This window comes from Anguilla anguilla, chromosome 4 (genome assembly GCF_013347855.1).
Source record: "Anguilla anguilla isolate fAngAng1 chromosome 4, fAngAng1.pri, whole genome shotgun sequence".
Lineage (NCBI taxonomy): Eukaryota > Metazoa > Chordata > Actinopteri > Anguilliformes > Anguillidae > Anguilla > Anguilla anguilla.
The window spans coordinates 10945636-10972074 of record NC_049204.1 but is presented as its reverse complement, the minus strand read 5'-3'; the positions used below and the strand labels follow the sequence as shown (position 1 = coordinate 10972074).

General features: G+C 48.7%; 1 protein-coding gene across 13 annotated transcripts in view; it reads right to left on the bottom strand.

Annotated features, from left to right (window-relative positions):
* szt2 (SZT2 subunit of KICSTOR complex) overlaps positions 1–26439 on the bottom strand; it is an 83423-nt gene that overhangs the window by 22460 nt on the left and 34524 nt on the right. For 6 of the 13 annotated variants that reach the window (XM_035415455.1, XM_035415462.1, XM_035415458.1 and 3 more), the window contains 20 exons: positions 25904–26030; positions 25453–25573; positions 24245–24397; positions 23254–23356; positions 23017–23134; positions 21896–22004; positions 19861–19979; positions 16380–16544; positions 15634–15718; positions 12007–12057; positions 9510–9683; positions 8652–8852; positions 8059–8261; positions 7731–7900; positions 7351–7448; positions 7076–7208; positions 6285–6412; positions 5151–5198; positions 2121–2242; positions 1175–1357 (listed from right to left, as the gene is read on the bottom strand). In XM_035415455.1, coding sequence (XP_035271346.1) covers positions 1175–1357; positions 2121–2242; positions 5151–5198; positions 6285–6412; positions 7076–7208; positions 7351–7448; positions 7731–7900; positions 8059–8261; positions 8652–8852; positions 9510–9683; positions 12007–12057; positions 15634–15718; positions 16380–16544; positions 19861–19979; positions 21896–22004; positions 23017–23134; positions 23254–23356; positions 24245–24397; positions 25453–25573; positions 25904–26030 — 2611 coding nt within the window. The remainder of the gene's footprint in view (positions 1–1174; positions 1358–2120; positions 2243–5150; positions 5199–6284; positions 6413–7075; positions 7209–7350; positions 7449–7730; positions 7901–8058; positions 8262–8651; positions 8853–9509; positions 9684–12006; positions 12058–15633; positions 15719–16379; positions 16545–19860; positions 19980–21895; positions 22005–23016; positions 23135–23253; positions 23357–24244; positions 24398–25452; positions 25574–25903; positions 26031–26439) is intronic. The other 7 variants (XM_035415461.1, XM_035415465.1, XM_035415464.1 and 4 more) reach the window with 3 other exon arrangements.

Genomic DNA, 26439 nt, shown 5'->3' with positions numbered 1-26439 from the left:
CTTTATTTCCCCCCCCCGAACCCAGTCGCTTCACGGAGGAGTCCCCGCTCGTCAGCAGGAGATTCGCATCCCGCCGGAGTCAGAGGGTGGCGGAGGGCCCGCCCCCTCCCCGTCAATCAGCGCCAGCTGTGCGCAGACAGAGGAGGCGGGAACCTGCTGGTGTGGAAGCGAGGTGCTCTCTGTGCCTCGGGGGGGACCGGGGGGGGCTCCCTGACATCTGCCTGTCACTGTCACTCCATCACTTCCACAAGCCTGGGGTGAGGGGGGGGGGGGGGGGGGGTGCGAGGACTGCTCCGGGAGGGGCCCACATTACGGGCATCGTGCCAGCGACTCCGGCGAGCCCCGCCCAGCTCTCTCACACCGCTCTCTCTCTCTCTCTCTCTCTCTCTCTCTCTCTCTCCCCCTCTCTCCCTCACGCTCCCGCCTCCCTGTTCCTTTACCGCCTCGCTTCGGTGCCCGCCGCGCCATATGTCGGGAGGAAGCGGCCCTCGCCAAACCCCCCCCCCCCGGCGGGCCCCGCTCGCTTCGTGAGGCGGATCTCCGGAGGGGATGCGGCCGGCTGCCCCCTGCCCCCCCCCGCCCCCCTCCTCGCCCTTCTGGTCCCCTCGCTTCCGCCGACGCCTGTGCGGCGCGGACGCGTCAACAGGAGAAGGCTCCAGGTACCTGCTCCGCAGCCGACGACAGCGCTTCTATCGGGCCGTCTCGTTACCGAAGCCGCGCGCCCACCTGACGTTCCCTGGCGCGTCCGCGGCCGATTGCCTGACCGGACCCGGAGTCTCGAAGCCATGAGATGCTATTCGCTCCAGTCTCATCATGTGTGTTTGCGCACGCATGTACGCAGGTGGCCATTTGCTTAAAGTCTTCAAACACGAATGCACGTGTGTAGTACCTTTCTCAGGTAGCACTGTCTTGTGAGGTGCTTGTGAGCGTGTGTGCGTGTATGTGCATGCCCTTGTATCTATGTGTATGTGGGTATATGTGTGTGTGTGTGCGCACGCGTGTGCGACTTTGTGCTTTTGTGTATGCGCATGAGTTTGTGCTTGAGTATGTGGGTGGGTGCGTGCGCTGGTGTTTGTGGTTGTGTGTGTGTGTGCGCCTGTGTGTTTGTGCTTGTGTGTGTGTGTGTGTGTGTGTGGACATTAGGTGAAGGTTGAGCGGGCACTGGCGCGGTCACCTGCTTGAGGTCCTCGTGCGCGGGCGTGTCGGAGAAGCAGTAGTGGTGGAAGAGGCCCATCTTCTGGCTGAGCAGGCAGTGCACGGCGTGGGAGCGGGCGTTCTGCCACTGCACCAGCCGGCTCAGCTCGCGGCTCAGGCTGGCGCCCAGGTCCACCGACCAGTTATACGTGTACAGGGTCACCTGAAAGAGAGGAGGGCGACATCACTTCCTGTACCTAGCCGCTACATCATAATACTGCCGCACAGCGAGAGCGAATCCCGCTTCAGCAATCAATCACCCGTCGCCATGACCGCGGAAGGGGCCAGATTTGGAGTCTGGGGAGCACGTCGCTCACACCGCTTTCGCTTAAATACGAATCGACTCTTCGTTTCCGAAGCGCTCTTCCTTCCCCGTCGTATAACGTGCGGCTGATGACTCAGCGAACCGGTTTTGTTCGGATCAACTTACCGGTCAAATTTTTTTTCGCTAAAGCAGACCATAAATCCGCATGAACCATTTACGGGCGTCGCCAGATCGGCAGCCTCAGTTTTATTTGTTAATTTTTTTTAGCCGATCGATGAGAATAGACGGCTGGATTAATCGCGGCTCGGCCACTGATTCAGGCACCTGAGCTCTCGTTCGGGCTCCCGAGACGACCCTACAGACTCCCAGCTTGTGTTTATACTCCTCTGACCGTCTTTTAAAAATATACCTTTTTATGGTTTTTTTTTCCAGCTTTATCGGATAGGACAATGTAGAGAGACAGGAAGAGTGAGAAACAAGAGAGGAAGAGTCATACGGCAAGGTTTTGTTCACATACTTTTGGCCACGTGCTGTACCTGTGGTGCAATAAGACCAACCATTTCCCAAACCCCCGCAAGCAGATAAACTCATTACACGAAAATCCTCAAGGCCTTTTGACGGTTCCTCCCGCGTCCGGCCCCGCCCACCCTCTTGTCCTCACCTTCTTGTCCAGGATGTGAATGATGAGGAACCTCTGTCTCGGGGCCACGCCCTTCCAGGCCTGTCCGGGGCTGAACCAGTCGCTCTGCTCCAGGGCCTCGAATCGCTGGAACCCCTTGTGAGCTTCACAAACAATGGCAGGGGGAGGGGGGGAGAGTCCAAAAGTCAGAGCGTGCCACTGCCTGCTGGGCGGGCGCTACACGCCGAAGACGTCTTACGAAAAGGGAACGGGGTCGCCCTGTGCCACCGACGCGCTCTACCGCAGCTGGCTTATGAAATGGCGCCGTTTGAGAATGTCCCAATTAAAGGCCGAGCTTCCCACATTTCGCGTGATTAATAACGTCCCCGTTGAATATAAATCACGACGGCTCGCGCCGCGTATAAATCACACAAAAAGAGGCGAGAGAACCCGCGTCAGGCGAAACGGTCCGTTTGTTATCGAGGGCGTGCGAGGATCCCGCGCGGACCGCCAACGAAGAAACAAGCGGCGGCCGTCGCCGTTAGCGCCCGGCGTGACGGGAACGCGTTAGGGCCAATCAGGCCTCCTTCCGGTCGGTAAGGGCTTTAGAGAATCAATCGCTCGGCTCGCGTCGTACCTCGCACCGCCAAGTCAAAAGCAGGCGCCATTTTCCTTTCAAGTAATACAGGCTGTGTGGCCAGTTTGCGTGGCTGTTGCCTCTGTGCCACTCGCAAAGCAACCCAAGCCTCCACCTTGACCTCCATCTTGACTGAACTTCCCAATGGGTATACAAGTGGGGCCCGGTAGTACAAAATGATAGATTTAAAAAATAAAAATAATAAAAAAGTCAGTGCTACCTTTTGCACAAAAAAGCTTCTTTCCCCACAATTTGGCTTCCCAAAGAAATGATATGTGTTCATTCTGATATCCAATACAGCTTGTGTTATAGATTTAGAAGGATATATGCAATTAAGTGATGTGTGCGTGTGCGTGTGTGTGTGATGCAATTTCAGAGTCATCATTGCACATGATTATATATAACTTGAAACTGTATTTCCAATCATTTACATATCCTATACCTATTCACATTCATCCACACAACGCAGGCCCATGCTAAGCAACAGAAAAACACAACTGCGCAGTTACCGGTGATCTGTTCTGCAATGGAGAAGTGAGGTGCCATCTGCCCCCCTAACAACCGTTAAAAAGAGAGCTGTGTGCATGCCAGGGTAGCTAGGCCCATTCTCTCTGAAGACTGCAGAAACTATTTCACAGTAAGAATTGATTTCTCTAGTACCATGTAAGCTTTGTTGATTTTTTTTTTGGGTATAAAAACTGCTTTTCACGGGCAGCCGATCTGTGCACAATTCAGGTGAAGAAAACGTATTACTCTGGTCACCGTCTTGTCTTTTCCGAGGCCTTCCTTTGCAATAGCTGAGATGCTACGGATTCCACGTGGAATAACCGAACCTTTGTGCAACATGGCAGAGTCTCTCCTGTTCCGAAAATCAATCACTGAAGTGACGCATACTGTGAAACGAATGCACACTGGCTCTTCAGATCGGACGCGTTGCTAGCAGCTGTGGGTAAAGAATTTCCATGCGCACTGAAAACAAAAAGAATTAAAAAATAAGTGGGGGGGGGGGGGGCAGAGAAAATGTGCCCTGACTTCTCCACGAGACATAACCCAAAGCACAACTTGCCCAAGATCTAATAGATATTCTCAAAGGTAGCGACAGTGATATCAATCTACCCTCCAGTCGTTCACAACAAAACCCGTTGCAGGAATTCCCATTCCCTTCATTACGCACGGTCCACTGAATAAATGGAAAGAAATCACCGACTGAGTGCGCTGTGCTGGAGAGAAAGGGCTTAGATAGCACACTTGTTATTCTTCAGTTATCTAGCGTTTACACCCACTGGATTTTTGCTGATTAACCAAATGTTTCTGCCATAGAATTACAGAGGCTATTCGGCTATTTAATGGTGAAACCATGTACATCTCTTGCTTTGTTTAAAGTTTGATGGATGCAACCATTCGGCTTCCCCACATATGTACACATGTGCGTGTGTGTGTGTAGGCATACATACATATGTATAAATATAAATAAATGTAGAAATATACATAAATATGCATGAACACGCACACATGCATGCACGCATTCAGACACACAAAACTAAATCCAATTCTGGCGATGGGTCAGCTATAAGCATAGCAGACTGAGGAGATGAGTAATAATGTCATGATTGCGTCGCATAAGCTTCCATAAAAGCATAAAGCATCATGGGTATTCCAGTCCAACAACACGCTGCCGGGTTACATTATGAGTGTGAGACCTGAGTCTGATTGTTTATTTTAACATTAGTGTCCTTCCGCGGAGTTCGGAATGAAAAATGAGTATCATAAACCGGCTGAAATTGGCTTGACGTGGTGCCACTTCTCTGAAAATATAGTTTGCGAAGTTAATGCGCCCGTAAAATCAAACTCAGCGGAAGCCGCTTTATTCATTTCCCCTTCCTGCCACAGTAAGTTTAGCCGCGGCGTTTCAGGTGCGCCCGAACTTCTGCAAACTTTAAATTTAACCGCAGCTTTTGTGTAAAAAATAAATAAATACATAAAAAAAAGCTACAGATGTTTATGTATGTATGCAAGTATAAAAAAAAGGCAACCAAGAAACAAGCAAAACATCAGAAAAAAAAGTTCAGCGACTCGAGAGCGCGACGTCGACGCTGGTTCTCCGGGCTTGCCAATTTAATACCGCGACATGATAAATCCGCTGCTCGAACGGGGAGGTTTACTTTGTGACTGCGGGGCACGCGGTGGCACTGCTCCTAAAGAGATGTCAGAGGCAAGATCAATTCTGTTTCATTTCACTTTTCTTCCCCCTTCTGTCCCCCCGCAACCTTCCACAACAGAACAAGGAAGTGAAAATAAAGCAGCACAGAATGACAAAATGTAATTGAAAACCTAGTTGTGAGGGGGGAAAAAAATAAAATTAAATAAATAAACAAATAGGAAAATGAAATTCCCACCACCAATGCTTGGTTCAGGCTGTGTGGGGCCAGACTTACGTGTGAACCTATTAAGCACAGGGGTGTTTTCCTCATCTGAACTGTCTTCTGTGGGCAAACAGAGATGAGCAGACACAGGCATGGCAGGCAGTGACAGTGAAACAGACTACATGGACACGGTTAACACTACAGAGAGAGAGAGAGAGAGAGGGATGCGGAGAGAGGGGGGAGAAAGATACAAAGAGAAAGACAGGGAGGGAGGGAGGGAGAGAGACAGAGAGAGGGAGAGACAGAGAGAAAGATAGAGAGAGACAGAGAGCGAGAGAGAGACAGCGACAGAGAGAGAGAGGGAGAGGTAGAGAGAGAGACAGAGAGAGAGCAGCGGCACGAGATGCAGGCAAATAAAAACTGGATTTTGTAAGGAGAACAATGCGCTTTCTTTCGGTTTGGGCAGACGGGGGAAGCTAAGGCGTAAGCGAGGACAGGGGGACAGCGAGACGAGGGCACTCGTCCGCAGGAAGTCACTCCTCTGAAGGAGGCTACAGCCACCGCTATTAAAAGAGCAAAAGGCCAGAAAACAAAGCAGCTGGCAGTTGAAGGGGTTGGCAGACAGAAAGAAAGAGTGTCTAAATTGTCAGTAGCTCAAAATACTCCAGAGAGCACTGGGGGGAAATTGAAGTGAGTAGTGTTAGGGTTGCTTGAAGCGATACACACTACTGCGCAGTGTTATTTAGCCATAGCACTGCGGCTGTTAATAAGCTTTTCCTTTTCGTTGTTAATGTTGCCTTAAAGAGCAGTTAGTAAAGCAGAGTAAAACCTTTTGACCACAGAATTCAGTGATTGAACTAGGCAATGAAGAAATTTGTTGCGAGCTTCGCATTTCGAAGCGACTCAGATTGACCCAAACCCAAGCAATTACAGCAAATTTGGATTTTTTTGCTTTCTATGATAAATCAAACAAAATTGGATTCAATTTGTATCAATATTAATCAGTACCAACATTTCTCTTAATGAACATTAAGTCATGAAGATAAACATTACTTGTAAAATAACGGCCATTTTGAGTGTCTTGGTCTAAACAATATTACCTTCAAGGGGACAGCAGCATTGTTCAAGAAAACACGATGGCTATGAATTGAAATGAAAAATTCGCAAGCAAAACAGACGAGAGGCCAAACCGACCAGGGTACGTACCTTGCTCCGTGCTGCAGTGCCATTGGTGGAAGTTCCGTCCAATGAGGATGAAGTGCCTGGCAGTGCCAGGAGGGTTGCCGGGGTGATGAATGAGTGGCAGGGGTATGAAAGTGTCTCCCTGAGGGCCACTACGGAATAAAAACAGTGTAAATCAGACCCCACTGCGGTAGCTCACGTTCAGCGTCTTCGCACTATTTCAGTTTTAGTGCACGTTCTCAGTTGGCCCAAGACAGTTTTGTTGTGATGAAGAATATTTGACTATGAATCTAATAACCCATCGGCTTTACGATGACATGTATAAGGCATTCAGGGTTCATGGTCTAAAAAAGCAAAAAAAAAATAAAATAAAATAAATACACTTTAATGTGGACCTAACTCCAAAGCAGCTTGCACAGCAGCATTATATTTCCAAAGGCTATACATATTAGCAGATTCATTTTATAGTATTCATTCACAAATTTTGAATTTATAAACATTTTAAAGATGGCAGGTCATCAGAAACCATGAAAATATCTCAAATATCCTTCATCAGTAAGCCATTTTCCTGCTCATTGCAGTATAGGAGACAACGTGCTAAACACCACTGTTTAAGTAGGCTACATAAAAGACATGAAAGCCACTTACGACATATTTTTACTCAGTAAAGGAATTACAATAAATTCGTAATGCAGTCTAAAGGGCAAGACTTTCACACATTTCCATAGTATCTTTGTATCCAACAGGGATTTGGAGAGACAATTCATTTGAGAGAACAACAGATTTTCTGTACCGGAGGCGAAGAACAGACTCACCTTGTCTTTTCGAATACCTTCACTGTAGTGTCACTGGCCAGGGAGCTGACCAGATTGACAATCTCGGTTAGGATTGAGGGGAGCAGGAACTGAGAGGCAATCTCAGCCGTGCACTGCTGGATGGAGGGGCACCCTGTTATTGAAAGCCACAGAGACAGGAGCTCATTACAAAATGTATTACACAGAGAGAAGCCAAGAGTCGCTGCCTATCAGAGAAAAATTGGGAATGAGAGACCGCCCCCCCCCCACCCATCCCTCACCCCCTGCAACCTTACCCAGCTTGGCCATGAAAGCAACCCATGGCTGACAGGTGCTCTGGTAAACCGGATGCAGGGTCCCTATGTCCCCCTCCTCCAGCTGGGCCACATGTCTCCTGTGGGACCGCAGACAAAACCACCGTCAATGCAGCCCAACCTCAGCCCAACGGCTGCATCACATTACACAGCAGGCATTTAGCAGAGGCTCTCATCAAGAGCAACCATCCAGAGTGACTTACACAACCTTCTTTTTTTTTTTTTTTTTTTTACACAGCATGTGCATTGCCCGCATTCCCCACACCGTGCGCAAGCCCCGCCCCCCCGTTTGCTTGTGTAATTCTCTGGACTCCCTTTTTGGGGAAAACGGCGGGTGGAGACCCTCGGGGCGGGGTTCGGACCTCTGCGTCTGCTCCAGCTCGGCGGCCCGGGGCCTGCTCTCCTGGCTCCACTGCTGCTTGACGCTCTCCGTCTTGTGCCGCCGCCGCGCCGCCCGGCTGTCCTCCCCGCGCTCCTGCACGATGTCGTCCGTGGTTTTGGGGCTCCCCAGCTCCGAGGGGTCCGGCTTGCTCTGCGCAGAGCGAGAGGACAGTTCGGTTACGCCCCAAAAGACTCATCAACCGGAATTATGCCGCTACGTGCTAACAGGCCCACATTCTTAATTCAAAACAGAAAATTCAAACTGATTTAGAGAGGTAGACAAAATTCGTCTTGGAGTATTTTACTCACCAGTATTTCCCAGAAGCTGCGGCGGGTGGTCCTGCCGGTGGGCGTGGTGGACTCGGGGGTGCTGGTCCCGGTGCTAGGGGTGGTGCCAGGCGCAGGTATCAGGGTTATGGGAGAGGGGCTGCTTTTAATACCCCTGGGACCGCTGGACTGCCGGACTGGATCCTTGTTCTCTTTGCTCTCAGGCTGTTGTGGAATCAGAAGCCCTACGGCACAGAAAAAGATGGCCATTTCAATAATAAATACATAAAAACTGACTGACAGGGTCGGTCACTATGAATGCGCACCACAAGCAGACTAGAGGAGAAAAGGAGTCTGGCTTCTCCCATGATTTCTGTTCATTATTTGGGATATTTTTACTTCAGCCAGTCCAACTGTGAAGTGTATTCTAACAAATGTGAAATGCACTTAAAAAAAAAAAAAAAAAACATTAAAAAAAAAAAAAAAAAAAAAAAAAAAAAACATTTTCATTTGATCACCAAATCCCGGGAAGGTTCCTCCCATCATTACATTCTGCCTGAACGCAGGCTCGTCTGGAGGTAATCTCTTTTTGTTTCGAGCTGGACGACACCCTCAGCGGACGGCGTACTCCTTACCGTTCGCGTGGTCACTCTGGCCTGCTGGGACGGCCGCGGGCACGCTGAAGACCTCCAGACACAAAGGGCTGGGCAGCACCCGGAACTCCATGATGACGTCGCACAGGGCGTGCCGCAGGGCCCCCCGCAGCTTGTCGGTCAGCTGGAGGGGGCTCACGTTCCCCTGCTCCCAGATGTCGAATCGGACGCGCATCTTCGCCCCTGTCCAAAGCGCAAGCACGGGGCGGTCAGCGGACCGAAAAGGATCGACCGACGCCCGCTTCCCTCCGCCTCGTCGCCTAGCGTCTCATCGCTCGGGACAGGCGGTAATTACTCTCGACCGCGACGGAATACACAACGTCCTGCAATTTTTTTATTTTTCAGAATAAGATTTTCAAAAAGCCGCAGCGGAACAATTCTTTGTCATTCTGTCATTTCCAATTAGGCTTCGAAAGCGTTTGGTCGTTCGAATTAATTACATTTAATAAGAGTCGACCCAACAATCGCAGCAATTAACGATCCTTTCCACAGAACAGCCGCTGAAATGACAAGAATAAATATAACAAAGTGGAGCGAGCACCAACGCAAACGCAACTCACGCGCTGCCTGAGAGAAGATTGATCAAAGTTCACTCGCAAATACATGTACCGCCCATTAATAACAGTGCATACGTGATTATTTCTAATAAGTTTACCTAGTGATGAATGCGTATCCCCCCTGAAGTTGTCTACTTAAAGGGCTCAGTGTCTTTGTGGCTTAAATTTCATTACGTTCTTGAGTAATGAGACGCAGGCTGATCTGTGACACGTAAAACAGGATTTTTCCTTCTGGCATTTTCCGCGGGATCTTTAAGCACGTGGACCGACGCGCGTCTCTCACCCGTCTCCTGGCCGTGGGGGCCCAGCTTGACGACGGTCGTGAGGGACTCGAAGTGCTGGGGCTGGAGCGCGATGGCGGAGGAGTCTCCGCGCGGAGCCTCGGTGCACTCCTGGGCCGGGACCTGCAGGGGGCGGCCTTGAGCGTCCACGAAAGACAGGGCGATGCAAGCGATCCCTGAGGAGCACAGAGAACACATCCCCCCCCGTCACGGTGAAGCAGACACAACAGGCTCAGTGACAAACGTGCAGGGAAGGTTAACCCTCAACTGCTACCATATCTCAAAAGTGAACACGATCTGCTCAATCCTCATTTTCCTTTCTGCCAGAAACTGAGAGGCTGGAGAAAAAGACGTGTCAAGTCGAGTATAAACAATGTGACGGAATTAAAGCATCTTAAGAGATTTTCTCAAACTTAATTTTAAAGAGTCCCTGCTGTCAATTCATCGCATTTCAGTGAGGGTAATTTGTTCGAAATTACAGTCTTGACAGTCTAATTGCACTGAACGCATTATTACGGTAGTCACAGTAACACTCAAAGTGAACAAAACGCATGGTTTATAACCCCAAATAAAAAGCATTTTTTTGTTTATGCCAGGAACCAAAGGTTATTTGCACAGTCGCTTCCCCGTAATTGTTTGGGGGAGAGCGCCTCGGCTCCGCCCGCCATTCGGGCTGTGCGCCGCTCGACTATAAAATAAAGAGTTCAGGCGTCCGTCGCAACAGAAACCAACGACAGCCTCGTTTCGTTTAATGGAAGCGCAAGACACGCGCACGCCTGGACGAGCATCCGACGCTCCCGTTAAATTACACCCGTCCGTCGCACGCGCGGCGAAGCCAGCGTTCTGGTTAGGCTCGGCTGTGGGAATTAATGCGCACCATTAGCCAACAGATGGAAGAAGGGAAGCATGATGAATGGCGGTGTCTCTTAAAGAGAGGACTGAAGTTACGGTTACAGGAACAAAGACCCCCCCTCGGTATTACGGCTCGGTATTAAATCTGCCGCGCCGCGCCGAGCTCACTCCGCCGCGCCACGTCGGCGGCTACGCGCTAGCGCACCAGCGGAACGCCGCTCTCGAGCCGCTTACACCGGTACCCCGTTTCGGAGGGATAAACCACCTCGGTCTGCCTTTTTTTTTTACGGCCCAGGTAGGGCGGGCCGACGCTTTAAGGAAGACTCCGACTCACTCGAAAGTTCTCGTCCCGCTCACGGGGGGTCAGAGAAGCTCTGTTCACCGCCGGCCTTTCAGCTTTCTCTCATTTGCGCAACGACGGATCCGTGCTGCCTGTCCCCGGGCGGCTCGCTTTGACCGTGTCCGGTCTGCGCAACGAGCCCAGTTATCGCTACAGCGCAGGAAATACACGACGGCGGTGAGGGAACGGGCTGATTTAGTGCTGATGGGTTTCAATCTCAAAAAAAACCAAAAAAAAACCAAGGGCCCGGGTTACCCGGGGGGGGGGGGGGGGCGTCTGTCAATTCCGCTGAAGTCAGCCCAGCGCCTCGAACACCGTTCAGGAAGCTCACAGATCTTCACCGGCGCGGCACAGGGCTCGGCCACGGGCTGAATTCGAGCTGCGGTCTCCGCGCTAGCCGAAAGGGATCGAGCTTCGGATAGCCTGAGGGCTAGTCATCCCGGCTTTACCTCCCAAGAAGTACGGGTCATTCCACGCGAAACAAACATGGCTTCCCATGCGAACCCACGACCTTTAAAGTCACCTAGATCACTTCCTTGGAAAAAAAATGAACTCCTTAAAACGAAGTGAAAGAAAGCACAAATACCTGAAAAGATTAGTCTTAATTGTCTTAAAACATAATTCTCCAGTCCATAAAAGATAACATAATGAGATGAAGGTGAGTCCATTAAAAAAAAACGCCTTGGTCAAGTCCAGAGATGTATTCACATAGGAAGAAGGGTCATTCTATCCTAACTTACTTTCACTTAAGTTTTTTTTTTTTTTTAATTAACCAATTTGCATAACTGTCATCCAAAATTAACAAATCAAGAAAGCAGAGCACACATTTCCCTCAGCTTCATTTCCCCACTGCCTGCTGTGCACAAATGAAAAGGCCAATTCTTATTTGTAGACAAGAATTCTCAGATTAGCCTTATCATTGCGACCCTTATCAACGCAACACAAGACAGCCACGAACACACTAGCTCTGGATCGCGGTGAGGGGGATCAAATAAAAACCTCAAATGAAGCCACGGCAGTCCGCATGCACCGGAGGTGTGTCATGCAAGCAAAGGAAATGGCAGGTGAGCAAACCAACCTGGTGAAACCAGCGTCACCAGCGAGGGTTTTAACGACCAACGCAAAAAATGAATTAACGCCATGAGCAACGCAAAATGGACACTGCAAAATGAAGCCGTGGAGGAAGAGGCCAAGGAAGACAGGAGGGCGGAGTCTGGAAAAGCAGGGGAAGATGGCGGGGGGAGACACTCCACGTGGGGGAAAGGAAAGGGGGGGGGGGGGGGTGGGGGTTGTCATGACAACGATACCTTGGAACTGGGAAGGTGGGAAGAGGTGCTGAACGAGCTCCGACATGGTACCTGAGTCAACACAAAAACACCCACAAGATGGCTCAGCACCAGGGGACGGCAGCCGCCGCGTCACCGACGGGCCGCCGCGCCGCACGCGCGGCCTGGTCGCCGTGGTGACGCGCGCGCGAGCGAGAGGCTCTGGGGGGGGGTCTCAGGCCCGCAGGTCTCCCCTCGGTTAATGGTTGATGGGGGTATGGATGGGCGGGTGCTTTCGGTGGCTCCTGTGGGTGCCTTGTGCGGTCGCCCTACATGCAGCCGCCTCGGCCTTTGCTTTGTCGAGGACGCGTTCTCCAGGCCAGAGCCCTCGCGAATAGCCGACGAGTCTGGACCCCAGCGCCCCATCTGATCGCAGCTGACGTTCTCCATGCAGTTCAACTGCGATTCGATGGGACACAGGCCAAGCATTAAATACTTCTTTTGAGCGCTGCACCTGGGACCGATTCCCCATCAAATGAGGCAGAAAAATTTTGGAGATTAGTCTACATTGTGGGCCACTTTAATCTCATCAGCGTCGAAGAATATCTACCGTCAACTTTAATTCAATCTGCGTAATACAGCTGTCGATGCTTAACGGACCAATCGAATGCGTGGGACCGTTTTTTGGTACGGTACGCCACAACCACCTTCGGCCCGCATCGCGTAACGAGATAAACGAAAGCGCGAGAGCGAACGCGCTCGTGACAGAGCACAAACAGAATCGTGTGGTAACGCGCTCGGGCAGCAAAGAGAAACAAAATCTGCTGCTCTGTGTACGTGCCAAATCTTCAAAAATATTAGTGAGGATGATTTTTTTTCTTAGTATTATAATTTTTTTTGTATTTCTTTTGAAATGTCCTCTGCTGCCAATGTGGGGAGTGCTGGCAATGCATGCATGTGCCTTGTTCCTTTAAGGTACATTCCAGCCTTCTGGTACACTACATGGCCAAAAGTATGTGGACACCTGACATCCAACATCTCCTCCAAAATGACGGGCATTAATATGGAGCTGGTCCACCCTTTGCTGCTATAACAACCTCCATTCTTTTAGGAAGGCTTTATAGTAGACATTGCAGCACGGCTGCAGGGATTCACTTCCATTCAGCCAGAAGAGCATTAGTGAGGTCGGGCACTGATTGGGCGATTAGGCCTGGCTCGCAGTTGGCATTTCAATTGATCCTAAAGGTGTTGGATGAGGTTGAGGTCGGTGCTCTGATCAGGTCAGTCAAGTGCTTCCATACTTCTTCATGAAACCATTTCTATATGGACCTCACTCTGTGCCCGTGGGCACTGCCATGCTGAACAGGACAGGGCCTTCCCCAAAATGTTGGGGAAGCACAGAATCGTCTAGAATGTGATTGTATGCTGTAACATTAAGATTTGCCTTCACTGGAACTAAGGGGCCAAGCCCAAACCATGAACAACGTTACCAGACCAAGGGGTATCCAGATACCTTTGGCCATATAGTATAAGTTGACACTTGCATGGACACCAAATGAAATGGAGGCCATCACTACAGCTTAACCCAGTGTCTTAGAAAGATGATACCACAGTGCAGTACAAGAACACCATTTTTATGCAAGACCGTCCGAAACCTGTAGCATTATTTCACCGAAAGCACTTATTTAATAAAATAAATGTAAAAAAGAAAACGTTGAGGGAATCCATAAATGAATGGGCATGAAAACCTTTCCATTCAAAGCAACTGAATAGTGGTTTTGCGTCATGAAAGAAGAAAGCAAGGCCAAACAGAAATGCACAGTACTAAGCACAGACAAAAGACAAGTACGTTAAAGGATTATCCATTAAGAGGCAATTATGTCAAGGGCCATCTTCTTCGAGAGTCTAAACTGCCGGAAATTTGACTGGTATTATGCTGAGAAGCACAACGAGTAAGCAACAGCGTGATCTATTCCCCTAATTATAAGGCCCCAAGCTCTTCATTCAAATCTGCGACAGCGTAAACCTCAGCCAGGTTGATTTTTCTTTTTTCGTTCGTCATTTCTCCACAGCTACAGTTAATAAGCAAACCCCACATTACATATCCTAATAGAGTAGGACATACTACAACTTCTGACCACCCTTCAGATGGTAAATGGTAAATGGACTGCATTTATATAGCGCTTTTATCCAAAGCGCTTTACAATTGATTCCACTCATTCGCCAGAGCAGTTAGGGGTTAGGTGTCTTGCTCAAGGACACTTCGACACGCCCAGGGCGGGGTTTGAACCGGCAACCCTCCGACTGCCAGACAATCGGTCTTACCTCCTGAGCTATGTCGCCCCAATAAGTTTGCACTGTGCAACTGATTGTACTTCACTTGTCATTGACAATGTACTTGTCATTCAAAATTGCTAAATTAATAGAATAATACAGTAGTTGCACTGCCATTTGGCAGAAAGTACAATCAAGGAGTTCACAAGTTATTAACAACAGCAGTTTTATACCGTTATAATAATAATAATCAAATTCAGTTGTTCTTGATCTCAGTCCTGGGGACCCCTGTGTATGCTGGTTTTTGTCTTGCTTAATTAAACTTGTTGAACATGAGCTCTTTATTTCAAGTTCTTTCAGAATTATTTTCCCGTAAACTTCTTAACACAGTGCAAGTTTGACTTCAATCATTTTCTTTGTCTTCTTTTGAATTCAACCAAATGTTTCAGTGGCCAGGTATCCACACTTTCACCAATTAGGTGACCTCAGCTTCACCTCAGCCTTTCATTTGATCATTCGGGGATTTTATTTGATTTCATCTGGGACTGCAATTGAAGTTAGAACGAAAACCAGAATACACAGGGGTTCCCAGGACCGAGTTTGAGAGCTACTGGTGATGTTGGTGCAAATGCGTTTTTCGGGGAATCTTTCTTTTTACAACAAAATATTCTTAGACAAAACCTTACCTACTATTAAAGTTCATTTTTCTGATTCCACTACCAACATATACAATTTCTTCTACACATTTCCATGCCTTTTAATCTTATTTTAGTTTTTACAAATTCAAAATATAATCGATTAAAACAGCAAGGAAGGCACATATGAAGTTTACAGGGGATACATTATAAAAGGTTATTGCGAGTTATCAACTGCCTGATCAGCCACAGTTAGCACAATAAGCCAGTTACCATTTAGAGGAATTATCACAAGCTGGACCTAGCATTCACAGTGAGGTAAGCGAGGTGATGCGTACAAATGGTTTAGAGTTTATTAGTAATTATGTTCTGCGTTATTAATACAATTACTGGGGGGGGGGGGGCAGGGGGTTGTCAGCAGATCCCTTTCAATCCCTCTCTCCTCTGGTGGTGTGAAATAACAGATGAAACTGTGCTGCACTGTGCACACATGCGCAAAATAATAATAATAATAATAGCAATAATAATAGTAACAAAATAATTTTGAAATAATAGCAATAGATTATTTTGAAATGGCAAACAAACCTCGCCATCTAATTACAGAGGGGATTATAGGGGAGTGCATTTGGAGGCAGGAAATTATACCACAGCGTCTATCGGCTGCACCGGGATACAAATCAACCATTAAAAAATAAAAAATAAAAAATGCTGGGAATGAGGGTTGTGCGACTGCGGTGCGGAGCTGGGAGAACGTGATTACCTTTCCCTCCCGTTCCCTGACCCCCAGGCTTATTGTAGAGGTAGATATCGGAGTCAGGCAACCCGCTGCTGGAATGAAAGTAGTGCTGTAAAGGAGGAGAAGAAGAAGAAGAAAAATACCCCCGCAGTATCGGGGAGGAAAGGAGGAGTCAGCACATTCAGCCACCGCCAACTTCAAACAGAAGAAATAAATAAAAGGACGGAAGAGCGAGTTCTGTGTCTGAGCGTTGCTTTTAAGCGCGGAAATCTGGCGAATTTGCGATGGCGCACACGCCGTAATAAATAAAATACGGCACTTCAGAAGAGTTCCGTTTAGATTAAAGTGCACTGAAATCCTCCTAATTGTAAACTGTTGGAGATATTCAATAATCGAGCCAGGCAGAGGCGCAAAATCCAGGTTCAGAAAGTAAAAGTCCTCCCCCAGTATTTTGTTCCAATCACCTGGATTTACTAATCAGCACAATTCTTAAGCCAGGAGGTAGAACTACTCAGTCAAATCAGCAGAATGACTTCACGAACGGAACAAACACACGGCCTGACTTTTATTTTCTGACCCCTGGAGGTCTGCCTTCAGGTTGAAAGGTACGCGTAATCCGTCGAGGTTTCACTTTTCAAACGGACTACCGCCATAAAGACCAGACGCTTTTTGCTCCAGCAACAGAACCGACACGTTTTAACGGAGTCGCAGAGCTCCGCCTGCCGTCGCTCCGTAGCGAATCACTGCGAGCCGTGCTGCGGGCGCCTTACCTTGAAGTGGTGGACCATGTTGCTGTCAGTGTACTTGGGGATGTGCAGGAAGATGAGCAGGTTCTGCCGGAGGTAGTGCGCCACCGCCTGGATCCAGGCCAGCGAGTACTGGGGCAGGACGAACTCCATCACCTCCGTGGCCGGGGAGCCCGGCGGCTGGATGAACTGGGGGGGGGGTGGGCGAGACCGCGTCCGTCAGAGCGATGTTATCGCCACGTTTCCACGCCAACCGGAAACCTACCGCGTCCTACCGTGGAGCAAGGCCGCACGGACTCAAAACTGAAACATAATTACTGTCATTGAACATGTGACAAAATGGCCGTGCGTTCATGTCCATGTAAGGCGACAACACGGATCACTAAACCATTTGATGGAAAATGTCCTGCATAACTGACAGAATTTTACGGATAGTGGCACAAGGATAGTCTGCATAAGACCACCGGCATTACATTTTCAGTTAGAATTCACAGGCATGCTTTCAACACAATGGCTTCTTTACATTCCCATTTGCTTCCGAATGGATATTTTCCTTAAGTAATATCAAGCATTAAAAACTATTCTCTTCTCTTTCCCCCCATTCACATCCTTACGGCAGTATCATTCGTTTTTCCCTTTTCCCTGTAACAGCCATTATGCAATGGCCTGCAGTTTCAGGGTTAATTCCATCTCAATTCAGTCAATTCACAAAATGAACTGAGATTTGATTCAAGACCTCAGACGTCCCCATAGAACACAATGGGCACTTTTTTCAATTTGTAAATTGAATCTCAAATCATTTCCTGAACCGACCGAAATGAAATAGAACTGACCCCCTGCCCTCCGGGCCCGTCGATACGTTTTCCCCAAAGTCGAAGACGATGTGGGTTTCGACAGCTTTATTTAAAGCCGACATAGGTCCCTGCTTCCCCTCCCCCCGAAAAAAAATGTTTCTTTCCCCCTAAGAGCATCACGTACCACCCCTTAGACCATCACGTTTCCATGACAACTTTGAACTCCAGAAAGTGTCATTTTGACTGGGCTCCGATGCGTTATCTTCCTGAAGGGAGACTGACAAACCTCGGCTGAATAGCGAGCAGCTTCTAAACTCGGCTGCTCAAAAAAAAGCTACTGCCTGAAGGTGCACTAGAGCGCCTGTCAAGCGCTTCCAAATGCCATTTCCTGCAACCTATACCGTGTAATATCTTTTACTGTGGCTATTGATTTAATGACAAAAACGGAAGCGGGAATTTTAATGCACAGCTCCTGTTAACACCGCGAACGCCCTATGTATACAAGCGGAGCGCTTTCGAGCGTGAAGTTCCTACAGACCCTTATTTCCAGAGCTCTCGGACAGGCCTGTGGTGTTCAAAACGGGGGCGTGTGCAAACGCAGGCCTCTGCTCGCATCAGAAGGGCGGCATGGACCGGGGCGACTCAGCAGAAATTGTTCTCCGGCTCAACAGGCAACAGGTAAGGCAGAGAGGCAAGTGACTGTAAGATGGTCACATCTGGTGCGACCAGGAGCTAGAGACCTGCAAGGTCTTTATTGGAGTCAGCGCCCTAGTTTACTGCCAAGATATTTGAAAGACAAAGCCTCCTGCGGTGCAGTGTCCCCATCAGCTGTGTTTGTAAATGTTACAACATTGCCACAACATGGCAGCAGAATTGTGCAAACGTTTTGTGTTAGATGGGCTTCTGGGCCAAGAAGGCCTTCTCTGGCAGCGATAGCATCAAAGGCGATAAGCAAGGCCCAGCCATGCTTTACCCAGCCATGCTTTACCGCTCTGCAAGAGATGGTTAAAAATACGATGACAAAAGTCAAAACAAGATTTCCTACGACAAACCTCAGGTGACAATCCACTTTTGATTCTGTTCACTTATCAGGAAACTGGAGTCCAAAAGTGCCATGGAAGATTCAACATTTACACCGGAAAAAACATCTTGGTGACAAAACAGAAGGGCATGGATATCGATCCAACCTAAGCTTGTAAATGATTCATTTAGAACATTGATTACAGAAGCAGGCTAATCCCCTGTTATTCAGCTGAAAGAGGGATGCGCCAGTAACTTCATAAAAAGTCTCAAGTACCAAGTCTTCAAGCTCCAAAAGGAGCACGGTTTCAAAAATGCTTTCAAGTCAGCAGCTGATTAACTCCTAATTACAGGAGGTGATTGGAGTTCACACAAGGGATACAAACAAGAATCCGCTCTGTACTTTGTTAACTCGTGTCAAATAATCACAAGAATTCAACTATTTCACAAGAATGAAAGTTAAGGGCACTACTTCAAACGGAATTAGCTACAAAGGGTACTTCACCCACCCACATCATAAATTAGTCTACAGCTAATTAACTGATTAATCAATAAATAATAAAAAATAATAATGAAAAAAACTAAAATAACCGCAACAGCAAACTGCAAACTCCTGGCTTATAAGGACACCCGAATATAGGATGAGTGGAACAGGTCATTCAGCCCATACAGACTTGTCACCATGAGGCTATTTTACCAGCAGAGAAGGAAATGTCTTCTCTAATTAAAGAGTATTCTAACAGACATCAAAAGCTAGGAGCAAGAGGAGACCTAGCAGCTGCAAAGAAAACTGAAGCCCTGGGCTCTGTATCCACCTGCTGTGAGAATCTCTCTCTCTACAAACAATGGGTCCCCTGGACTCCATACAGGACTCCATACTGGACTCCATACAGGACTACATACTGGACTCCATACAGGACTACATACTGGTCTCCACAGCTCAAAACTTCCTCTCTCTTTCAAAAACGTGTATTATTCATTGCTCATTTTGAAAGAGCAGGTCAGTGCCATTATCTAGCAACCAAAACATGAATATGCCTTGAAGTTCCTGGTTCATATTCAAGTGCACGGTATCAGATAAGCACAGTGAAGCTCGGTGACCAGACCCACCTTCCCCCACCCACTGCTTTGAAAATAACATTCCCAAAATTAAACTAGAGCCCCATGTTTTAAGACCTTTAGACCAGTCTTTGTTCTTTCAACAAAAGCCCCCTGAAGAGGGCAAAATCTTTTTTAATTGATACGCTTATCTGACATTGTGTGTTTGAATGTTAACCAGGAGCTTCAACGCATATTAATGCGTTCAGGTTGCTAAATAAATGGCCCTGGACCTGCTCATTCAAAATGAGCAATGAATACATGCATCTGCATAAATGCGTCTGATACATGCTTAAACAAGCAAATGTCTGATTTGCCTACTTCTTCCTTGGCAAATCAGACACTTCCTGCTCAGGTGTGTATCAGATTAATGTCTCTGTATGCTCCTGGATGTTTACTGAAGTAATTCAGGTTTGGTGCCTTGCATAGAGGTACAATGGCAATGCCATGCTTGGGAGTTGAACCTGCAACCTCCGAGTCCAGTTCCCCAACCGCTATTTGGTGTTGTTCGGCTGTGCCCGTAATTGCAGCCGAAAGCTGACCGGTGGCGGGCGAACGAGGGCGGGGGCAGCGGGGGAGACGCGGGCGGGTACCTCCACGTCCGCCGGCGTGAGCTTGCAGTTGCGCACGAGCATGACGGTGATGATGTCCAGCGTGGCCTCGTCCAGCCGCTTGCGCAGAACCTTGACCAGCTCGTCCGTGATCTCCGGACCTGAGTGAGGGAGGGGAGAGAGAGGCGTCAGGGCCTCCCTGGTTACGGTCGACGAGAAGCTTGAATAGACAGACAGACCGGGTGAAACAACATACTCTGGCCTCTCTGATGGACCGTGACAAACCTGGTCGAAAATCACAAGTACAAACGTGCAAAAAGGTTTTTTGTTGCCCAGTGCTATTTTCGAACTGCAGTTTGAAGTTCTGTTACTAATGGTTTAATTATTTGTTGAAAGAACATGTCCAAGGCTTTGGCTGTGTTAATCGCTGAAATTTATTTGGTGAAACACACTGTTTTGAAACCGCTCAACTGAACCATGTTTTTGTAGTTGCAAATTCCTGTCCACAAGAGCAATCGACAAAAAGGTTGTATGAATAGTAGACAGGCTGTACAAAAAAACAACAATAAAAACAAAACAAAATAAAAAAAACATAGGTCTTAATAAGCCTCATGAATGCATACCAATATTCTCAACACAAACATGGGAAAATCAACAGTGCCACCTGGCAGGTAGCCAGTGGTACTGCACCGTGGATTCTATAAGTATGCGTCAGGCGGCACATTTAAATGAATCATCCCAGCCTCAGTCTATTTCAGTTGCCTCCCATAAATCTGCCGGATAGCCCATTAGTGTCTGCAGATTTCACTCAGGATAGAGACGCTCTAATGTCAAGCTGCAGCGCGAGCCTCTGCCTGGTCTCCCTGCGGCTGCCAGCCGCAAGCTGCTCCACGCTAGACGCTCCTCCTCACGGCCAGCCCCGCCCCCAGCAACCCCCCCTCCCCGCTCCCATTGGCCGGCACGCCTCCACATCGCAGTGTTAACCACTTCACTTCCCTCGGGTTAAAACCAGAGTACGGCACCAATGCGCATGGCTTTGAGTCTTCTTCCATTTGATTATTTCTCTAGGAGAGAGTATGGTTTTGTTTCGGTAGCAACTACTTTGGATGCTAGTCATTTCATCACCTTTGAAGAAACTTATCAGCAGGGTTACAGCTACACAAATATTACACTAATCCGAAGGCTTGCTTTTTTATTTAATCCACATTTAACCAGGCAAACCCGCTGGCACAGAAAGTAATTCCAAGTCAAATCGACACCAGGGATAAGCTTATTCCTCCTCGCATCAGAGCAGAATACGTTGTGAAAAAACATTTGTTCATTTAACTGTTCAATATTATGTCTTGTAATAAAATGAGGGAGATTTAGAAACCATTACATTTATCATGCAGGCAACATAAAAATGACAGGTGACATTATTTGGGAGCACCTGAATGGCCATATATTAACTACACATTAGTTAGCATTAAATCAATCAACGAGCACACACAAGGGTGTTTGACATTGGGGCTGTTTGACAAGTTCATCATCTGCACAACCAAAAGCTGCATATATTTCACAGCCTCCAGACGTTAGCCGATCTCTGCTACATGGCACAGCTCTAAGGATTCAATAGACTTGACCTGCGCCAAACGAAAGCACAAAAGCTAACACAGGAGGGCAGGGTTAGCCACTTGTGACAGCTGAGCGAGTCCGACATTTAATTCCAGACTTTCTAAAGAGAAAACGTCTACGAGCTCGTGTGACATTTTGTGGGTGACCTCATTCCAAGGTACCCCGTTTAATATTTGCCAAGTAGCTTTATTGCAGGGGAACGTGTTCTAACTGTGCTTACAAAAACTTCGCTGTCAAACAGCTCCTCGATGTCCCAAAATAGTTGGGGGCGGCCCCCCAAAAATATCAAGGGCAGCCTTGACTATTAAGTCCCTCCACTATAACTTATTACAAGTCTGTGATGAGGTGTAAATTACAACTTTCCTGCATCATAATTTGTTATCAGACTGGAGATCATATAGATTATTAAATCCCTGTATCGTGATTTATTAGATTGTGATTGGACACCTGCTCTGTCACTCACCAGCTTGGCCCACGCCGTGCACTAGCAGCAGGATGTGCTTGTCCACCTGACCAACTGGGCGAGACCCATCCAGGGAGGGGCGGGACCCTTCCAGGGAGGAACGGGACCCCTGAGGAAGAGGATACATGAGGAGACATAGTCCAGACACATGCATATAAAATAAATTTTAAACCACCCTGACAACTGAAGCTTACACCATGTTGACTCAACCCTAATTCATGTTAAAAAATGTTCAAATGTTAAAAGGTCAGAAAATCTGACTAAAGGGCACCGTCTGTCTACACACATTTAAACCTCTCCCGTTAATAAGGGTCTGCCGGTTTCATGGGAGCGTTCGAGCCCTCAGCAGTTCCACCCGAGAAGGCGAAATGCCTAGCCAAGCAGCGATTTAAATTATCACCAAAAAGCTCAGGTGAAAACCCCACTGCTCTTTGAGGACAGCCGATAATGTGCCTGAAGTCTCCGAATTTTAAATCCAACCTTCGGTGCCTTTTCCATCTGGGCTGAGTGGCGGGCTGTGCTATTTCAGAGATAAATGTTTATTTAGTGTTTTATTTTTGAGCAGAGCCATCTTTCCCGCTCGCCATCAGATAACATTACAGACTGAAGAGGACCGCGACACTGAGCACTATGTCATCTCCGCTTCTCAAAAATGTGACCAAAAGCCTTTCTGCTGCTGCTTTGCCCCTGTGTATTTCCACATCAGCTATCGCTGTCCGTAAAAGCATTTATTTAATCAGGTATTTGTACAGCAGAAAGGTAATGGGACGACATTAGTCCTCCAATTAAACTCAGAAAGCCGAGGTTTATCATTTTAACAATCTGAGCAACCACAAAAGCCACACTTAATTAGAATTTTATCAATAATTGTATTTCATCGAAATGATGCAAATTGGCACTTCAGGGTTCCAGTTTGCAGCTCATGCACTAAATGAAAAGACTTTTTAAAATTATTTAGAGTCTCCAATTAGCCTTACAGTCTTTAGTCTTTGGACTGTGGGAGGAAACCCACGTGGAGAAGGTGCAAACTCCACACACAGGGCTCGGTCCTGGGACCTTTGTGCTGTGAGGCGGCAGTGCTACCCACTGCACCACCGTGCCGCAGAGACGCAGGGCGTTACCGAAAGGTCCTCGCTGTAGATGGGCTCCTGGCTGCGGGCCAGGCCCACCGAACGGGACGCGTGCAGGGGGTTGCCGTCCAGATCCGAAAACTTCCCGCTCTGGGGCGTCTCGGTGAGTCTAGGGGTGAGATAGAGAGGAGCGAGATGGCGGTTAAAAATACATTTTTAAAAACAGCCCAAAGACTGCAAAGGCAGGCGCTGGGTGACCAAGGGTGGAAAGCAGGGAAGCACCTCTACCTGAGGTAGAAGACTGATTTTGTAGTGCGCTCCTGGTAGACGAACATGTTCTTCCTGTTGACCACGCAGAAGGCATTGAGCACTGACCGCAGGGCCTGGATCGCTGGAGAGGAGAGAGAGGGATGGGAAGGGAAGGGAAGGGGGAGGTTTATTAACCCTTTGAAGTGTAGGTCCTTTGGGATGTCTTTTTAAAATTCTACGTCAGTTTTCTAGAACTTCATTGCTTTCAACCACCAGCAGTGATGGTTACATGTTCAGTTAAGAATATTCTATTCACGTATTTGTGATATCGCACCATAAAGGGTAAATCCAGCCCAATCATTCCAAGACCGATTTAAAGAGTGTTAACATGGACCTTGGGCACTGAACCTCCTGGGTACACTGTACAAGTCAAGCAATCAGAGAACCAGTCTGACACACAGTGGTTCAAAAGTAATTGTGGAGTGCCAGTCAATCCAAACACTACAGACTCCAAAGGAGCTCCATCACAGTGTAAAATGACCCGTTACAGTAGGGCTATTCGAGCCTCATTCTGACGCGCTGTGCTGTCTGTAGGCTTTCGCTCAAACCCAGCACTTAACCAGCCTCGACGGACAGGACCCCAATTCGGACAGTGTCATGGTTTAAAGTGCGCTTCAAAAACTTTAAATTAATTCCTCAAAGGAAAGCAGACGTGCGCCAAAGCTGACCTTTAACCTTTTTTATGGTGTAACTTCGCAGGTATGTGATTATAATGTTCTTAACTAAACATTCTAATGCTGATGTAACAATCCCTACTGGTAATTGAATGCAAAGGAATTCTAGAACACTGACTTAGAATTTTGATAAAGCATTCAAAAAAAACCTACTCTCCAAGGGTTAAAGACCTTCTCTGCTTTGCGCAAAATTAGCGCCTCGTGGACGCTACTCGTGGTTGAAGCGCGATGGCTAACGCAGGCTTCCGCGCGGACCGTGCCTTCGACGGGACGCGAGCGGCGGTGGCGGCGCTCACCTCTGGACACGCCCATGTTGGGCCCCATCTTGAGGCGGGGGTGGATGTGGATGACCGTGCTCCACACCACGTCGCAGGCGAAGTGGCCCGGGATGAACTGCATGGTGGCAGCCAGGTAGTCCCGGGGCTGGTAGCTCTCCTCCGCGTTGTAGTCTGCCCAAAAAAGGGAAGGGGGGGAGACGTGTCAGTGTCGGGGCGAGCCGTAACCCCCTCCTCGCTCTCCACCCTGACCCCCACCCCCCACCCCCCTGCCCCCTGTTCCCAAAGAGACGCACGCCATCCTAGCCCCGCCCACACTGCTTTCTCAACCGGGCCCCGGCGTCCGCCCCCATTAACGGCACCCGATTGATTCCCAGACGCAGAGACGGAAAACAATCGAAAGTCTGACTAAACTGCGCGAGTGATTCCGTTTTTACTACCTTCGATAAAAACACAGCTAGTCGAGCCACCACGCTTCTGTCCAGCGAGCCGCGAGCCCCGTCCCTCAGCGCCCCCCCCCCCCGTCGCGGGCGCCTGTCCTCAGCGACCCTGCCGCGTTCGCCAAGCGGATCTCTCCCGCCGGCCCGTATCGATCGGGCGGCGTCACGGAGACGGGAGCGGGCCCGCGGCCCGGGGAGTCGGACGGGCCCGCGCGGGCAGCTCGACGCGTCGTTAACCAGCGGTCGGATCGAGTGTCCGTTAAACCTCACGCCGCCGAGGATGCGCGCCGTGACACGCATACCCACGACCTCGTCTCCATTTCGCCGCAGCCGAGGTATCAGGCGGGACGAGAGCGGGGGGGGAAATCAGCTCCTCGAGAAACCGAGGCTGTCCATCGCGCGTTCTGAACGAGCGACCGTTCGTCTCGCCAGACTGCCTGACGGGTCTTCTGGGTTTCCCGACACCGAGAGAAAGTGAAATTGAACCTTCTTGTAAAACGGGGGTATTTAAGGGTGGATTCCACTGGAAGAAAGACTGATATGCCGTGACTCGGCTCGACGACGGCTGGAGAACATAACGCCGCAAATTACACGAACCAAAGCGAGTCACGTTAGACTGCTTAGCTTTCACAAAGTGGGCCATTAAACCCAGTGATTTTCCCTTTACTAAGTAAGTACCGCTTCACTTACTGCCGAAAACACCACTGTTAAAGACCGCTTTCCCTGAGAGAGGGCTGAGAAGGAGCCCTACGGCTACAGTGCGTGAGCGAGGACACCCTTCTGACTGACCGTCGGAGCTGGCCATCTTCTGCCTGTACAGAGACTCGTTCTTCCAGATGTCCTCCTCGCTCTCCGCCACCAGGAGGGAGTTGCACACGTGGCTGTCGTGGAGGTCCTTCAGCAGGAGGCGCTGGGGAGGGGAGGGGAGGAGAGAGGAGGTGTCAGTCAGTCAAAGCCTAAAGTGCAAATACGAGAAGATCCCTTCGTATAGTGATTGTAAGTATGCCTAAAGCTAGTTATTTAGTGAAGTGCCTTGTCATTATGTCACTGTTAGTATGGAGCATAGGGGAAATGTGAATAGGGACGAAGAGAGGGAGGGAACTGAATCAGTCCAGGAGCTGTAATTTAGTTTCAGTACATACCACTGACAGTTCGGTATGTACCGAGTTTAAAAATTAATCGCTCAAAAAGATGTCCGTTCGACTTGGAACCACGCTAACGGGCAGTGGGGGGGTCTCACCTGGTTGACCACGCGGCAGATCTCCCCAATCTTCCGCACCACGGTGTGATGGAGCTGCAGGTACTCGGGCACCTCCTCCTCTTTCTCCGCCTCCCCCGTCCCCTCCTCCTTTCCTCCATTGAAGCTCCTGCGGGAGACGCGCCGACGACAGTTCATAGCCGAACCGCGAAAAAATGCGCACGCTACGCTAAACGAGGTGCTAGGACAGACTACGGATAATCCATTAGCTCGTAGATGACAGACTCTGGTTTTAAGGTTAGGGTTATACCTTAAAACAACACTGAATAGAATCAATGGAAGAAGCCATTTTGGAATAACAGGAAAAGATAAATCAGCAGCAGCCAAATAAACGATTCCCCAGAGCGCACTTCCAAAGACTTATTGACAATACGCCGTTCAAATCCAACGTCATAAAAACAGCCGACATAATGCGTACTAAATCCCAAGGTGCACTTTAATTATCCTATCGACCTCAGTCAACGTCGGTCCTCCGGATGGACACACATAAATCCTATTCAACGCCCATGGGGTGCAGA